An 18,242-nucleotide genomic window follows, 5' to 3' on the forward strand; every position below is an offset into this window, starting at 1 on the left:
GCTTCAGAACAATGCAACTGAGTTACCAAAAGAAAATAATTTGTGTTGTAAGTTAGTTTATGATTTTGTGTTACGTCACATTTGTAGCTATGCTGGGGCATATACAATCCACAGGTTCAGAGGTGGACACACCAACCAATTAGTAGTAAACTGCAGATTTTTTGTCCTTTCTTTTCTCTCACACTATCCTTTAGATATTTTGGATACTACACTTAATTTTCAATGATTATACATACCTTCTTTCAAGATATTTCATTTTGCTCTCCTCCATTACTTTCAGATTTAAGATACTGTGATTCAACTTACTCTCTTATCCATCTGTCAATTTTCATTTCTACCATCCCTGCTGTTGACCTTAAACCACCTCTTGATTTATTTAGTCACCAAGAGATGCCCATTCTTTGTGCGCGTGTGCGTGTGCGTGTGCGTGTGCGTGTGTGTGTGTGTGTGTGTATGTGTGTGTGTGTGTGTGTGTGTGTCCCTTTTCCCCAGGAATTGATTAAACATCCTCATATTTTCTCACCAGAACTCTGGAATATTAAACCTCTAAACTTTATCTTTTACTTAGCAGATTTATTTAAACAAAGAACATACTCCTTCAAAATGTTCCCAATTATTTTAAATTACTCAAAGAACATAGAGAAGTGAAATTTAAATAAAGGAAAGAAACACATCAAAATGTAAAATGTTTCTCCATCAATAGAATTCTAAAGTTCACAATGATGCCTTTACTTTTATTATCCAAATTTTAATAAAAATGCCACATCAAAAATATGTCAAACATGCAATTCGTTTGAACAACATCATAAACCTACTGTTGGTTTGGCAGTAGTAAATATGTTTATATTCAGTGTCTCCTTAAAAATATTACAATCCTCCTATAAGTAAAAGAAACTGATGGGATAAAGTTTAAGTAGCATAGATGGGCTGGATGCTTCCCTATGATAAAAGCACAAGAGCTTCGCAATTATGTGTCCAGAATGTATTTAGTTCATCTGCCTGGCAAACTGGAACAGTTTGTTTCCCACTTAAGCTTGATGATTTCATCTTCAGGAAGGAAAAATACAAATATCTTTGGGAACAGCCAGGAAGTCCAAAAGTTTGTTTTCTTTCTTTGTAATTTTTAAAATCTTTGTTTTAGAATTTCACATATGCATATGGTATTGACGTCATTTCCACTCCTCCCATGTTGCTTCCAATCCCTCTCAAATTCAAGTCTCTTTCTTCCCAAATTGTTATTATACATGTGTGTGTGTGTGTGTGTGTGTGTGTGTATTGTGTATGCATATGTGTGTGTAAAACCTATTGAGTCTATTTGGTGTTGCTTGTATGTACTTGTGTTTAGGACTGACAATTTTGGATTGGATACCCTGTATAATCCCTAGAGAAAACTGTTTTTTCCCTTCTCAGTAGACATTGACTGCCTATAGTTCTTCATCTAGAGGTGGGTCCTTGTGAAATTCATCCTATATACACTGTAATATCAATTAGTATAGTCATTTGTAGATCTTAGTTTCTAGAGGAGAACCTACTATTCAAGTTCCCTAAACAAATATAGTCTCCAACTCTATCTTAAATACTTAATCTTATACATACAGGCAAGTGCAACTCTCAGTCCTCATGGCATACATTTCCCTTAGCAACAGACAGGAGGGAGCTATTACAAGACCCACAACGGGTCAAAATGCAGAGGATAAGGGACCTTGGGATTACCAGCCCCAATTAGTACATATGCAATACCTAAGATGCAAGGCACATCACAGAGGAGGGAGGAAAGATAGTAAGCCCCAGAAGACCATGCATGACACAGACTGTTAGTAAGTGTCTTAGAGACCAAAGTTTATTGCCTAAAGATGCGTGAGTCCATTGGGCATGGTCACACTCCTCCATTTCATCTTCAAAGAAGAGCAGAACCACCACCACTGGCTTCCTTTCCTGGATGTGTATTTAGTATATTATAAATGTTTTAAATCATTTAAATGACACTCTACATGTGAAACGATTTTTTTCAATGATGCAAATGTTTGTATCATCACCAGAAACTTAAATCCACAGCACCAAAACACAGATCCCCAGAATGAAACTCATAACTACTCAAAATGACACACATTCAGTGTCAGCTCAGTCAAGATGCATACCAGACAAAAGCTTGAAATTATGTTATACATTTTCTTCTATTGGAACCCTGCTGGAAAATGACATCTCTGGAAAACAGGACACATGGAATGTGCTAAGTATAGTAACAAAGAACAACACTCACACATGTTTTTTCTTCAGTTTCATCCTCAAAACACTGGTTTTCTTTATTTTGCTCAATGTATGAAATATTTTCCTTTGGTCCACTGCAACCTGTGAGCTAAAAATAAAATGAAAAGTTTAAAAATCAACACTTATTTTCTGCAATGCAAATTAAATGTTTTTCAAGTTTTTAACACATACCTTAAAATACCTAAGACCTGAATAAATGTTATTAGCTGCTACATATGTCAATTTTAGAATATGGATGTACTATGTAACCCATTTTTATATTGCTCCTGAGGAGAAGATACAAAATAGGACACATTCAAGTTTTTAAATTCCAAAGCATTGCCACCAGGGAATATTGAAATTGGACTGGTCCCAAGTAAACTGATGACCTGGTAAAAAGCTGAGCGTGGTTAATAAGTAGATAGAAGAGTTTATTTCATCTTACATCTATTTTCAAGTATCCTCACTCTATGAGGAAGGGGTCATGAATCTGAGGAAGGACCTCGGAAGAGTTAGAGGAAGAAGAGGTATGAGTGGAAATGATGTAAATATTGTACTCAAGTATGAAAGTCTAAAAATAGCAAAAATTCTATTAACAAAGAAATATTAGGCTCAACGAAATGAAGATACTTAGGATTTCCTTTGTGTGGTGATATTTTATTTGTATGTTAATCAATAAAGTTGTCTGGAGATCAGAGATTAAATAGCCATTAAGCAGAAGTCCGGCGGTGGTAGCACACGCCCTTAATCTTATCACATGGCAGGCAGAGTCTCTGTGTGGTAAAGGACACAGCCAAGCATGGGGACACACGCCTTTAATCCCAGTACTAACCATAGAGACCTGGAGGTCTGTAAAGACAGGTAGTGATGAGGAAGTCATGTGACTGGGCTTAGAGCAAATGAGAAAGCAGAACAAAAAGGCAATAAAAACACAAGTCAGACAGGAAGAAGTTCTCTCTGGAAAAGCAATGGAAGTGAGGTGATAAGATAAGGCAGTTGTGGCTCTCTGATCTCTTTGGCTATAACCTCTATATTTGGCTCTGTGTTTCTTATTTACTAAGACTGTTTAGAATTTCATCTACACCTTTGTGTCTAAGTCATAGAGTTCCTTTGTCAGCCTAGGCTCAGTCTATGATGCCAGATGTGTTTCTACATATGTGTGTGGTGATAACACCAGGGTCAATGTTGGAGGCACAGCTCAGTCATCATCCTTTTTTTTTTTAAGGGAAGTAAATTTTGTCAATGCATAATTTATATCCAATAAACACATAAACTCACAGCCATTGTGACAGTATGCACAAAAACTGCACAGGCTCCAGTCAGACAAAGTCCCAGTATAGAGAGTAAAAGATAGACACATGATCCTAGCATTAGCTGAGGAGCTATTGTTATTGGTAGTTGCTGGGAGAGAGTCAGTTTTCATTAATGATGTGACCCCTGGTAAGCTGAACACAGAAAAATGAGGCACCAATCACAAAACAAGTTGGGAAACACAAACTGGACTTGATTGGGGGAAAAAAAGAAAAAGAAGTAATATCAAAGTTAAGTAGGAAAAGATGGGGAGTGGAGATGGTGGTGAATGGAGAGGGGCACTGAGGGAGTGAATATGTTCAAAATACACTGCATGAAGTTCTCAATGAATTAACACAAGAATATTTTAAAGATAACTATATATTCTATGAAACTTCCGCCACAGTAAGTATCCATAACACTTTGTGACAAAAGGCCATTCTCTGTAGTTCTTTTCCAGGCCTTTAATTCCATACAACTGCTTATCTGGTTTCCCTGCAGTTTGCATTGTCAGGACTTCATATGATGGATTACTTCAGTAGATGTCCTCCTATAATTCTTTTTTTAACTTTAGCATGCAGATTGATACATTTCTTTATGGAATTTCATACATCCATACATACATTTTAAAAGCAATCAGTATCTTGATTCCAGTAAGTCTTGTCACTTAATGGGCACATTCATATGAGTTATATAGTCAGGTTGGAAGTCCCAACTTGTTTTATAGTCCATGCCCTAAAGAGTTGTAGTAGCCTTTATCTACTACTCGGCAGATTACCAGTTTAATGGCACTAATAATTGTAGGGGACTTCGAGTGGGTCACAAACACTAGAGATGCCTTTTTTGAACTAAAAACACTATCGTGGCATCTACGTACAACGGTGAAGGCAAATGTGTCCTGCTGATAGTTGCAGAGCTATCTTGTCCTCCTCACTTCATCACTCCTCTCTCTAATGTTTTACTGACTTCAGGTTTAAGAATGACAAAGATTAAGACCAAGACTAAAGGGTAGACCAGATGGCTCAGATGGTAAACATGCTCACTGCCAAGCCTGACAACCTGAGTTCCATCCTTGGGTTCCATGTGGTAGAAGGAGAGAACCAGCTTCTACAAGTTTCCTCTGACTTTCACATTACAATGTCATGCACATGTACATGCACACACACACACACACACACACACACACACACACACACACACACATACACACACGCACACACGCACGCACATGCACACAATAAATATTTTTTGTTTTATTCTTTGAGAATTTATACATGGATATAATGTGTTTTGATCAGTTCTGCTCCTCTATATTCTTCCTTCCAACTCCTCCTTCATCCCTTCAACTACTATTCCTGCCCAATTTCATGTATTTCTTTTTCTTTAAACCACAGAGTCCACTTCATGTTGTCAATATGACCATGAGGGACATCTACTGGATCATGAGTAGCTTTTCAGAGACGTCATGCTTAAAGAAAACTGACTCCTTCTCCCAGAAGCCTTCAATTGCCACTAGTGCCTCAGCTGGTAGTGGGGCTTTATGACCACCTCCCTTCACCATGCTAGGATTTTGGTTGACTTCATTTTGCATAGTCATGTGCATGCTGACACAATCACTGTGAGTTAATTCATGCAATTGCTCTGCTGTGTCCATAATACATCATTTCACTGTAGTCAACTACCACTTCTGGTTCTTACACTTTTTACATCCCCTCTTCTCTGATGATCTCTGAGCCTTGGTTAGTGAGTTGTGAGATAGATGTCTCATTTAGGTATGAGCACTCTGAAATCTCTTGTTCTCTGTATATTCACCAGTTGTGGATCTTCTTATTAGTAACCATCTAAGTACAATAAGTTATTAGGAATTGGTTCAATATTATGTTCATTTAGCAGAATAACAGCAGTAGGTTTTCTGCTAGAGCCTAAACCTATCTACCCATATGTTCTTGACATCAGCAACAGTGCCAGACATGAGTGCCAACTTGTAGAGTAGCCCCTAATCCAATCAGAAAGTAGCTGGTTGCTCCCATAATATTCCTGACACTATTGAACCAGTGGCCATATCTTGTCAGACTGGTCATTGTTGTAACTTGTAGGTATGATGGGTAAGATAATGATTATTTTTCTCCCCGTATAGCATGCATGCCACTTTCCAAAACTATGAAAGCTAGCCAGTAGGGATGAAGACTCTAGATCAGTAGCAGATTGATTTCCTTATGCCCTCTGACTCAAGTATGTGCTAATACCCGAGTACCATCTTTGAGAACCCTCATGGTAGGGAGAACTGACTCAACTCCCACAAGTTGTCAAACATGTGCCCACACATATACATAAACACACAAACTGAAAGATTGAAACTAAAGTTTTCCCACTTCTAAAAGGAACAAGAATAATACATATTCATCTAAATATACTAAAGACTTTCTCAAAGAAGTGGGCCTCATAGCTCTACTGGATATGAGCATCTCCACATACAAAGCTTAGATATTGTGAGGTAGAGCATTTGAGGTAATTATGACACATGCTAATTTCAAAGCTTATGATCTACATGCTGAAATGTTAAGCTATTGCAAGTGAGCCAGGTTTAGATATGTTTTGGAATAAGGAGTACTTCCTTAGCAAAAGAGATGTAAGCATTCTACCCAACAGGTGTAGGTACTCACATCTATGCATTTACTATGGAGAAGAAACTCAAGTCCCATGTTCAGATGTTTGGAGCTGCTGAGCAAATTTGGATGTTCTTACTGTTATGTGAAATTCTTGATTTTTCAAGTACTCACAGTAGGAAGTAAAAGGTTTCAAGTGGTCATCATTTCTGGCTGAGATGCTGCGTTAGACCTGACAGAACACCCTCATTCTACATGAAGTAAAATGATGCAGAACTGTAACATAGGCCAATCTTCCAAAAAGACAGGAGACTCACAGAGCAGGGTAAGGTGGTTTATTCCAACACCGGGTTCCATGATAAAGTGTTCCCTGCTTAAACCATGTACAGAAAATAACTCTCAGTTTACTGGCCTGACGTTTGATCCCGGACCTGCTTCCTTCAGTTTTGTTTTTGTTTTTTTGGTTTGTTTGTTTGTTTGTTTTGTTTCTTGTTTTTCTGTCTGTAAGCCCAGACCCTCTATTCACCTACCAAAGCACTTCCCTACTTGACAAGTGGAATGCAGACTGCTACGTGCATACCCAATGAAAGCTAATGGGATTATTACATAAATTTTGTTTTTGACAATGAGTGTACATTTTAAAACAGCATGTGAACTAACATGGAAAACGCCCAAAATAATACAATACTGGGCTACAGCTGACATAGGGCAGCCAGTCTGTGAATTTCTGCCTTAACCTCAATACTACCCTTTCTTTACTGAATACTGAACTAAGGAAACTCATCAAAGACCTTCCCGTCCTCACCATTTCCATTCACTCTAACTTCCATCATCTTCATTCCCTTCCACTTTCTCTTATGTCACACCATTAGCTACTTCTGTAAGACCCTTTGCTCAGAAACATCTCTCTAGTACTTTCAACCCAGCATCTCAGGCTGTTCCTCTTACAGAGTTATTTCCTCAATTTTTTTGATTATACACTGTTAATACAGACATCCTTTGTATTATAAAATATGTATTTGCCAACTTTAAGCTAATTCATCATATAAATAAATTAATAAAAAATTAAAGGATAATTTTTTGAAGATTTTATTTTTATTTTTATTTATGTGTATGGGTTGAGGGGGACGGGGGTATACGAGTGAGTGCAGTACCACAGAGGACAGAAGAAGGCAGCAGATTCCCTGGAGCAAGAGTCATAAATGGTTGTGAGCTGCCTAAATTGGGACTGAGAACAGAACTTGGGTCCTCAGCAAGAGCAGTACATGCTCTTAACTACTGAGCCATCTCACCAGTTAAAAACGTGTGTGTGTGTGCGCGCGCGCGCGTTCTACCCTCCAAGTCCAGTTTGTGTGTTTGCATAGACCAACCACTCCAAGGCATAAGGTGTGATTATTAAACATTTTGAGTAGCTCTTGTACAGGGCCTATTACAAAGCATATGAACACTGATGTTACAGAAGATAACCAGAATCACAAACTCCTGGCTGCAACAAAGTGGGATACAGAATGAATATACTTTCCTAGCTTTCTGTCAGACTCAGCTCCTGAGGACTGAGTAACTGCCTACTTTCTAAAAGTGCAGCAAAAAGCCCAAATCCTTACAAGCTGCCCTCTTGTGTTACTTTTGGGATCTGATTTTTTTTAATCCAATCTAAATTGTAGCTTTGAAAAAAGTCTGGAAATAACTATCCTAGCTGTAGAAACTCGGGGATCTCATCAGCACAAAATAGAACAGAGACAGGAACTTCGGCAGAGCCACGCCCTGGAGATTGCCACCTGCAGACCGCTCCATCATGTTACACCAAAGACAATTCCACAGCAAGAAGTCTTGTCCGTGGTTCCTAGAGTTTCACTGCAGAACCTACAGCAGAATTCAGTTTCTCTGCTTCAGATAAAGAAACAAAAGCTTATTGAGGTAGAATTCCTTACCCCAAAAAGGCAAGAGCAATTCTAATTTGGTTTAGTTCCATTCTAAAAAACCATCCTTTTTCTGAAGTGTAATCAAACAGATAATTCTTCAATTATTCAAGGAAACATTATTTGATAATGAATCCATGAAATATGATGTGAGAGTTATTCGATGATATAAAATTATTGAATGTAATCCAAGAACTTTTATCTAGAACTGCCCCTTTTAACCACAGTAATGAAAAAAAATGTATCTCTTCTTTCATGCTTGTTTTTCTTGTTACTTGAAATTATATTTTTAAATTACTGTAACATAGAGATTATTCCTTCAAGAATTTTCTGTGTGATCTCCTTCCATTTTGCTTAATCTTCTGTGACTTCCTCTCTGAAGGGCTTGATACTTCGACAGAGTAGTTGCCCTGTTACATAACTGTAGTTCTTTTAAAATTTAATTTTGTTTCTGTCTTGTTATTCTCTTCACTGTCAGCACCGAATACAAATGCATAGCAGTTACAGCACACACACATTAGCAAGAACCCTATGCCTGCATTCAATGTTTTCCAGCATTGCTAATGTTCCTGCTTAAACATTTTTATATAACAATACACTCACTTCTTCCACAAAAGGAGGATCTTATGGTGAGGCGGTCAGTGCTGTCTTACTATAGATAAGAACAGTTTCTAAATATCCTATTAGTTTGAAATGTTGAACTCCATTTACTCCCAGAAGTTTGGAGCCTAAGTTGAATGTTACAAGTGGTCATGTTTCTGGGGCAACTTCCGGAAAATGCCTCTGCTCATCCATGTCCACGTTTCACATTTTTAGCATTCAAATAAGGTGATAGCATAGGAATCTGTATTTGCTTGTTTGCCTCAACTCTTTGATGTGGAGAAGGGTATAATGCTGAAGAAGATATATAGGCATCTAATAAGTTAAAAATTTAATTGCAGACTATTCATTGATGCTTGCTGTTAGTTTCCTGGTGAAGGAATCGATGTTTATAATATCTATAATGTCCTGAACAGATTTGTTCTAAGTACTCTATGTTATCTCAACTCATCCATAAAAAGTATCTTTGAAGTGAGCCTATGTTTTTTTGAAAGCCTACTTTAGTTATTTTAGTATGAGGCTTGGTGTGATTAACCTGCCCATGGTTGAATAACTAAGAAATGATAGTATCTGAATGCAAACCCAAAGCACCTTGTTCTCTATACCTTGAAACACTGTCCTCATAATCTAAAAATTTTCAAGTGACCTAGTGCAGGAAAGGAATGCGATGACAATCATACTCTTTATTCAGACTACCAGAAATCAAATGAAAAAAAAAAAATACTAAACCAGTTAATAGCTCTACAATAGGACCACTTACTATATAATGTTTTTTTTTGTTTAAGACACACAAGCTATTTTTTAAAGCACTGAACAGCTTTAGCAATGTATCTGTTTTCTGATAATTGTCTGCCTTGGTGGTGTGTGGGGGGGATGACTGCAAGAAGGCTGGCAAGCAGGAAGGAGGCTGACTTGCTGACTTACAGGCACAGCAGGAATGTGTGAACACATATATGCAACTATTATGTTCAGCTTTAAATTGCTCCTTGGCAACATATTCAGAAATTGGAGGAATAGGGAAATAGGAGGGTAAGAAGCCACAGCCACATTAAGGAAATTACTGGCAAAATAAAAACCCCGATGATTAAAAATATAAAAGAAAGCAAAAGGGTCGGAAGACACAAAAGACACTTCAAGGCAAGTGCATCAAGTTACCATGGCAACTAGAGGATGTGGGTTGAAATTTATATGACTCCATTGTTCCAGCAGAGAGGTTCTAAATGACACCCTAGTGGCCTCCCGGAGTCATGCATCTCCCCCAGTGCTCTGGCTCATTACTGGAGAGTGCTTTAGGCATCAAGAAGGAACAAGATCACAGTAACACTGTCGATTCCAGGCTCCCTACTCCCTCAAGTGAAAACACTTGTCACTCCAATATAGAGCACAGCACTCATTTCTGGAGCCAGTCATAACCCAGCCTATCAAAATATCAGGACACTCGTATGCACAGGTGGCTGAGGACAGCAAACATTTGCCTCACTGTCCTCAGTCCAAGATTCAGTGTTCCCAGAATCCTCAGTTCTGAGCACTCTTGTGCTCTGAATCCTTCTGTTTTCCTGCTAAACCAGAAGTCTGCCTTGGTTACCAGGTAACTTAGCTAAGCTCCTAAAATTCTGGATGGCCATTCAATGCCCTTATCAGCCATAACAGTCCAATACTAAGGACAAACATTTGTTGGAGATATTTTGCATTTATTATGTCTTGTAATAATCAACAGACAGCAAACTGGTCATTGTCTGTAGTTGTTTGATATGCTTTGATTACTGTGTTAAACGTAGAGGAGAAACTGAGGCTTAGAAAAGTTAGAAGATTTTTTCCCCCAATTATCCTTTAAAAAGCCAAATTTGTCTCCAGTTCTGACAACAAAGCCTCTTCTGAGAGTATTTTTTTTTAGGCTATGAAATGTGACTGTGATGAGGTCAATGTTCTAACACAAATACTCTCAGAAAGTCAAGGTAACCCCAATATAATGGTTTTCTACTGCTTTATTCTTTTGGACAGATGGAGTGATGAGAGACAGCTCCTGTTCAAATTAAGTCCAAAGGAGACACACTCCTTGTGAAGTGGCTGTCCTAGAGATAGCCTCATTACTTCAGCTAGACCTCCCCCACTCCGTGCCCTCTCTCATTGACCTTCGACGGAAGGAAATGTAGAAAGGGGTAAGGAAGATGGATTCAGCACCTTACATGCTAAGCATGACCCTAGCCTTTTGAATACTCACATATAACTGTATTACTTACTTTTCTTGTTACTATGAGAAAATACTGGTAAAAATCAACTTAAGATAAAGGGTTTGTGTTGGCTCACAGATTGAAGATACAGTCCCTTAAGGTAGGGAAGCCGTGGCAGCAGGAGCCAGAGGCAGCTGGTCTCATTGCATCCTTAGTCAGAAAGCAGACTGACAAATGCTAGTACTCAGCTTGTGTTATCCTTCACATGTAGACGGGAATTCAGCTTGTGGGATGGTACATCTAGTATTTAGGGCAGATCATCCCACCTCAAAAACCTAATCTAGAAAACGCCTCACAGATGAGCCCAGAAATTCATTTCCATGATGATTCTAAGCCATGTCAAGTCGACAGTCAAGATTAACTATCTCAATAGTGTATATAGAATACACACACACACACACACACATATGTGTGTATATATATATATATATATATATATATATATATATATATATATATATCCTATTGAAAAAAATCTGTGGGTCAATTATTTTCATTCCTATTTCACATAGCTGTTCAGCCAAAAATGAGGAGATAAATAATTGCCATGAATTGCAGTTAGTCGCTATTAGAGTCTCAACAAGTGTCATAGTCACAGTCTTGTAGCCTTTTCCCTTATACCTTGGCATGTTCTTCAACAAAGCTTGTAAAACTATTTTTAGGTGATACAATTTATTGATAATAAAGTACCACCAAGAAGGGTCAAAATAGAGGAAACAGTAAGAATCAACTGAATAAACAGAAATAAATTTATTTATATCTTTATATTGCCCCAATATCTAATTCTTCTCTTCAAAAGGAATCTGGTAAGAGATTCCTCCAGCCCCTTCCCCAGGAACAGGGAAGCACAGAGTGGAGATTTTTAACCAAAACTTTCCTTCATTATAATAAATAAGCACCAGCTTTCTAAAGAATCAAAATGGTTAGCAAGGGAACCAGTAATGACAGTATTTGTTGTATTTCCTGACATTTCTAAGCCATTTCCTGGTTGAAGTCATGCTTGAAGATTCATCTACAATGTACACCACCCATTTTCCTTATTTGGTAGAGTAAATATTAGTTCCTATCTTCTGAATGAAATTAGATCATCACTCGGCATCCTCTGTGTCGCACGGATGTTACACTATTCAGGCATAAATCAATGCACATAATTAAATATTTAATATAAATTTGAATACTAATTTAGGCCCTATTTTCTTTATTACTCTTCTGTAATATAGCTTCTTTGGAGAAAATAAAAGCAAATCACCAGTTTCCTGTAGAACAAAATGTGAATAGAATAAATTTAACAACTATACCATGTTATCATAGCAACCAAAGTTTAAAAAAAAAAAAAAGAAAAAGATGTGATAAAAAACGACACAAGAGAACAAATGCATCAAGTTGTTATGGCAACTGGAAAACGTGGGTTGAAATTTATGTATGTAGAATCCAAGAGAATATTCTAAGCAACTAAAATAAACATTTGCTTATTAAAACCGTCCCCAAATAGTACTTATCTATAAGCATTAAAGTGTTTTCATTATTTTGTCTGCATTTTCTTTTATTTCCAATGGCTGGTTTTAAATTGAGAGCATTTGTATTTTCAGTCCAGCTCACTTTTTGGCAACAGATACACCATGATGCAATTTGGTTTGCAGAAAACGGAGCAAAAAACAATTTCAAAATAGCATCTTCAATCATGTTTTGGTTTCTTTTACTCCCTTAATCGCCTGTGAACAAAATTCCTATCTTTTGTGCTTTTCTTCTCTTCTTTACTTAATGAATCTAATTCACTGTGATCTCTTTGCCCGATATCAGGATCTTCATCTAAAGCAGAGTGTGAGTTGCTGAGTTCTGCCACAAATTTCCATCTTTAGGAAGGTTTCTGATACCTTCTTTAACCCACCTTTAGTGGCATGGGTTGTTCTGGACTGCGTTTCCTAGTGTCACCTGCAATTGTGTATACCCTTTTGCCCCACACTTATGTAGAGTATTTCACTGTGAAAGCAGGAAAGATTAGAATTCTTCTTGACTTCGAGCATGTTTTCTACTGCCACTCACACTGTCCTCCACGCCGTTCTATTTGTCTAGTTGGTACTTGTCCTTTAAGATGCATCGTAGAGGTAGTGTCCAGCTTTCCTCATTTAAGCAGATTGCCCTCACCTTTGTCTTTGTAACACCTTCATGGACTTAGAGATCAGGGCCAGCACCTTTATCAAAGGTAATATAATTAACACCATGATAGCAGCTATTGCTTATTAAAGGTTGTGTGTATATGTGTGTGTGTGTGTGTGTGTGTGTGTGTGTGTGTGTGTGTGCGCGCGCGCACGCGCGCACGCACGCGCGCGCCTCTGTTAGGTACTCTTCATATATTAGTTCATTTCATCTTCACACAAATCCCTGTAAGGTAGACATCAATGTCACCACTCCCTTATTTTGTGGAGGAAAACCAATTTCATGTGTTTAGGCCTCATGATTTAGAACACCCACAAAACAAGTTTCAGAAAAGAGATCTGAATCTCTGTCAGTAAAATATCCAGGTCCATGACCTTTTATATTTAGTTAACTGCTGAAAAGCCTTCTGTGATTTGTCTCCTCACTAGACAGTGAGCATTTTTGGGAACTTCTGTATGTCTACTTTGCAAATCATCAGACACGCATCCAGTATCTCTTGTTCTTTGCAATGACAAACAGAAACTTATGTACCATAATTGCCCATCATAAATTGAATTTCAGGGGCTTAGTTATTGCACTAAAGGTAAAAAGGAACAGGTAAAATTAGCTTAATAATACATTTAGTTTAAAATGTTGCTAATTAATATGCCTACATGTCATTGAGATTAAAGGTATTGAGATATTTTGTATCTCATATGTGTGTGAGAACTCAGGCCTGTAACCACTAACTAACAGAGTGAACCAAGCATGCTTAAGCCATGTGGGATGGAGTACATACTCAGAGAGTGATGGTGAAAAATAACAGAAATGGATCGTTGAAATAGAGATTTGCATTGGTAAAAAGTACAAACTTACCATTATAGAACCCTTGAAAGGCTGCATATGGAGGAGTTCAAAGTGTCTGCTTCTACAAGGAGCATCCATAGTGCTACTTTCGTGCCTTAACAGTTCCAGAAAGTTATCAAAATCTGACCAATTGTGAATCAGACACACAAGTCCATAATTGAATTTATATTACTTGAAGTTTTATCTTTCCATTTTCTACCATTATTTTTCCAGGCTTGCAATATAAATTATAATACATTATATATTTCTTTTTTATTTACATATACATGTGTGAGGCATGGGGGGGTATGTTTGTGCAGAGGCAAAAACAGGGCAGTAGTTCACCCAGAACTAGAGTTACAGACAAGTGCTGGGAAGCAGGCTGCCACAAACACTTAACAGCTGAGCCATCTCACCAACCCCTTTACTTCATTTCTAAAGCTCCTTTAGATCACTTTAATCAGTAAGTATTGACATTAGATTAAATATATGCATTTTTATATTTGAAGTGCTGGAAAGAAAATGCATGCTAGGCACAAGCACTCTATGAATGAGCTACAATGCCTAACCCCAGAATATATGTTTTTAAATTATGCAGAGTTCAGTCAAGATATATTTACCACCATAAATTAGTTCTCAAAGTAGCTCTCATTTATAGTATCTGCATATTAAAATAGGCTATCTTAAACTCTTTATATTACATTGAATATTGTTAGTAGAAATAACACTTTTCCAAAAGTCATTTATATAACAAATAAACTAAACATTAAGTTCCTGTTGTAGTCTAAAAAGAAAAACCTATGAAATCAACTGTACTATTACCATTCAACATTAATTCAAATGCTCTATTACATAAAAAAAAAGACCTGTAATAAAACTCACAATTTAGGCTGGGCAGTGGTGGCGCACGCCTTTAATCCCAGCACTCGGGAGGCAGAGGCAGGCGGATCTCTGTGAGTTCGAGGCCAGCCTGGGCTACCAAGTGAGTCCCAGGAAAGGCACAAAGCTACACAGAGAAACCCTGTCTCGAAAAACAAAAAAAAAAACCCTCACAATTTATAAAATTAAACAAAATAATGTTATTCTTGGCTAAAAGTAAAACGAAAAATGTATAACAACAAAATCAGATGGGAATGCATGGTGGCAGAAAATATATATAATGCAAGCAAAGATGGCATTTTACCATCTCTTGTTCAGTATAAATCGGAAAGATCTAGCCAGAAAAAAAAATAGAAATGTTATGATTTGGTATACAGAAACAAAAAGGTCCACCAAAGAAAAAGCTAACACAATGTGGAATGAAATTAGCAAAAAAATGTAGGATATGAAGTTAACACAGACCAGCCCATAAGAAAGTAGCTGTCTAAGAACTTAAAAGAGCAATACTTATCATAATGATAAGAATAATGTATTAATAAATTTAAGTAGAGTTAAAGCCTCTTTACAGTTAAAGCTATAAAATACTGATGAACAAATTGATAAAGACAATAAAATAGAAAAATATCCTATGTTTATTGATTAAAAGAATTAATATTGTGAAAAAGTCCACACTACTTCAATTGATATACAAATTAAGTACAGTCAAAATGCCAACTATATCCTTCACAGCAGGGAAATCCATCCTAAAACTCATATAGAAGAATAAAAGCAACCATGAGCAAAGAGAACAAAGCAGATGACGTTATAACACACGACATTAAAATGTACTAAAAAGATAAAGTGGCCATCACAGCATAGTACTGGTATGAAAACAGACCCACAACTCAATAGAGTAGGATGTGCATCCCAGGAATGAATCACAGATTTGCAGCCAGTGATTTTTAATGGGGGAACCAAGAACATGTGACTGGAGCTAGGGGGCTTTGTAAATCGATGATAATAGAAACTTGATACCCATATGCAAAAGAATGAAACTAGATTCCTATCACTTACCATTAACAAAAGCCCAAAATGTATTGGAGACTTATAAGTAAGGCTCCAAACTATGAAATTATTAGAAGAAAACAGAGCAAATCCTTGAGGACATGGGTATTGTCCTAAAAAATATTTTAGATCAGACATTGATCATACATACCATAAACACAAAAACATACAAAGTAGATCTACATAAGACTAAAATGCTTTTACATGAGAAAGGAGTGGAAAGAAAACTTGAAGAATGGAAAAAATAATTTGGATTGATAACCAGATTAAAATAAAGAATTCAGACAACTTAACAAGAAAATATAGAAAATATTCAAATGACCTAATCAATATATCTCAAAAGCATGCACACAAACATCCAAGGAGTCTCTCTAAATACTCAGCATCTGTCACCATAGGGGGGAAATGCACATCAATATCACAAGATACCATAGTTAGAATGACTATTAAAATTAAAATAACAAATTTTGGCAAGATTACAGAGAAAGAAGAAGTCTGACATATAGTGTGAACATAATTACTTTAGCCATTATGGAAAACACTGTAGGAGTTCATCTATAAGAACTATAAATAGTCCTTAGTGTGCTTGAGCTCCTGGGTTTGATCCCCAACACTATAAAAGGAGGAGAAAGTAGGGGGGAGGATGAAGAGAAAGAGGAGGAGGAAGAGGAACGGGAGAAAGAAGAGGGGAGGAGATAGCGGAGGAAGAGGAGGAGGGGAAGACAAAAGAGAGAGGGAGAGAAAGAGGAGAAGGAAGAGGATACTTGACCATATCACTCAACATTGCCCCTGAATATGTATCTGAAGGAAAGGAAATCTGTATGCCAATGATAAATATGTATGTCTGGGGTATATTTGTATGTTTACATGTATATGCATATATATGTATAATGTTTAGATATTTATGTTTATTATAACACTATTCAAAATAGTCAAGATATGGATTAAGTCAAAATAAGTATCTAACAGAATAATGCATGGATACATAAAATATAGTATATATGCACATGCAATAGTTTTTTACCATCAAAAAAAATATAATAGCATCTAGTAATTTGCAGCCTCAGGTTAAGCCTGAAAGACACTATACAAAGAGATACAAAGCAGGTACAGAGAGACAAATAGTACATGTTCTTGTTCATATGAAGAAGCTCAAAACATTGATTTCATATAAGTAAGGAATAGACCAGTAGTTTCCAAAGGCTATAAGTGCAAGATGGAGGGCAAAAATAGCAGAGTTATCTAGCAGAGTTTTAAGTTCTAGTGTTCTACATCACAGTAAGGTGATTTTCTCTTTTAAAAATTAATTGTATATTCAAAATAGCCAGCTGAAAAGATTTTGAATATCACTAATACAAAAAAGTCATAAATAAGGATATAGATATACTAATTACTTTGATTTAATTTAATGTACCAAGGTAGCTATACCCCGTGAATATGTATAACCTTACACATTAGAGAAAGTTATTTCCCTGCCAATGATAGAAATTCAACCTCATTACCTTTATGCTCACTCTTAGACAGTCACTTTAAGTGCCAACACTAATCTTAGCTGAGTAAATAAAAATGAAAAAAAAACAGTATAATAAATTAAGCCTCTCTACCCTGATTTTTGACTCCTCTAGGGTTGGAACACAGAAAACAGGAGAAATAGTTATAGGAAAGCAGTTTGTTAATTGTGACTCTCTCCAGACTTAGTGGGCAGACAAGAACAAAAAACACCCTTAGAAATGCTATCCTAATGTTATCCCAGTCATCCAACATGTCTAGGAAAATCCAAGACATTGGAGTCATCCAAACACTTCTTGGACAGGAGTAGACTTTGCATCTGCCCCATTTTAATATCTTTTACATAGTCAGTATTTCTGACATGTTTTTAATATGGGAACTGATGATAATTAACCAGTTTGCATGGTTTTTGAGTTTTATACATGAAATAGAAAACATTTGGTCCAATTACTAGTTTGACAAGAATTTACTTTTAGTTTTTTTAAGATTTATTTTATGGTATACATATAAGTGTTTGCTTTGTGATCTTAGAAAAGTAAGTTCCATTTCTTTTGTGCTATTTTTTAAATGAAGGCATCCATTTCATATATTGGATATACAGCTCCATTTTAAACTGAGACAATGAATATTAAGATACACATGTCATATACATATGACATGTGTATCTTAATATATATATATATATATATATATATATATATATATATATATATATATAATGAGATCTGGCAAGATTGCTCAGTGGGTAAATGTACCTGCCTCTAGGCCTAATGACCTGAGTTCCATTCCCAGAACTTAAGTAATGGAAAGAGAGAATCTAATTCCAGAATTTGTCCTCTGACTTTCACATTGGCTCTTTGTCTTGTGCACAACCCCATACATGCACATAAAATAAATAAATAAATTCTGCTGTTTGTTAATTTTGGATCCTACTG

At 36.6% G+C, this 18,242-nt stretch overlaps 1 protein-coding gene across 1 annotated transcript in view; it reads right to left on the minus strand.

Annotated features, from left to right (window-relative positions):
* Dlg2 (discs large MAGUK scaffold protein 2) overlaps positions 1–18,242 on the minus strand; it is a 1,876,145-nt gene that overhangs the window by 1,542,879 nt on the left and 315,024 nt on the right. The window contains exon 4 of the mRNA XM_037207364.1: positions 2,261–2,356. Coding sequence (XP_037063259.1) covers positions 2,261–2,356 — 96 coding nt within the window. The remainder of the gene's footprint in view (positions 1–2,260; positions 2,357–18,242) is intronic.

The sequence above is a fragment of the Peromyscus leucopus genome, chromosome 1, assembly GCF_004664715.2.
Source record: "Peromyscus leucopus breed LL Stock chromosome 1, UCI_PerLeu_2.1, whole genome shotgun sequence".
Classification (NCBI taxonomy): domain Eukaryota; kingdom Metazoa; phylum Chordata; class Mammalia; order Rodentia; family Cricetidae; genus Peromyscus; species Peromyscus leucopus.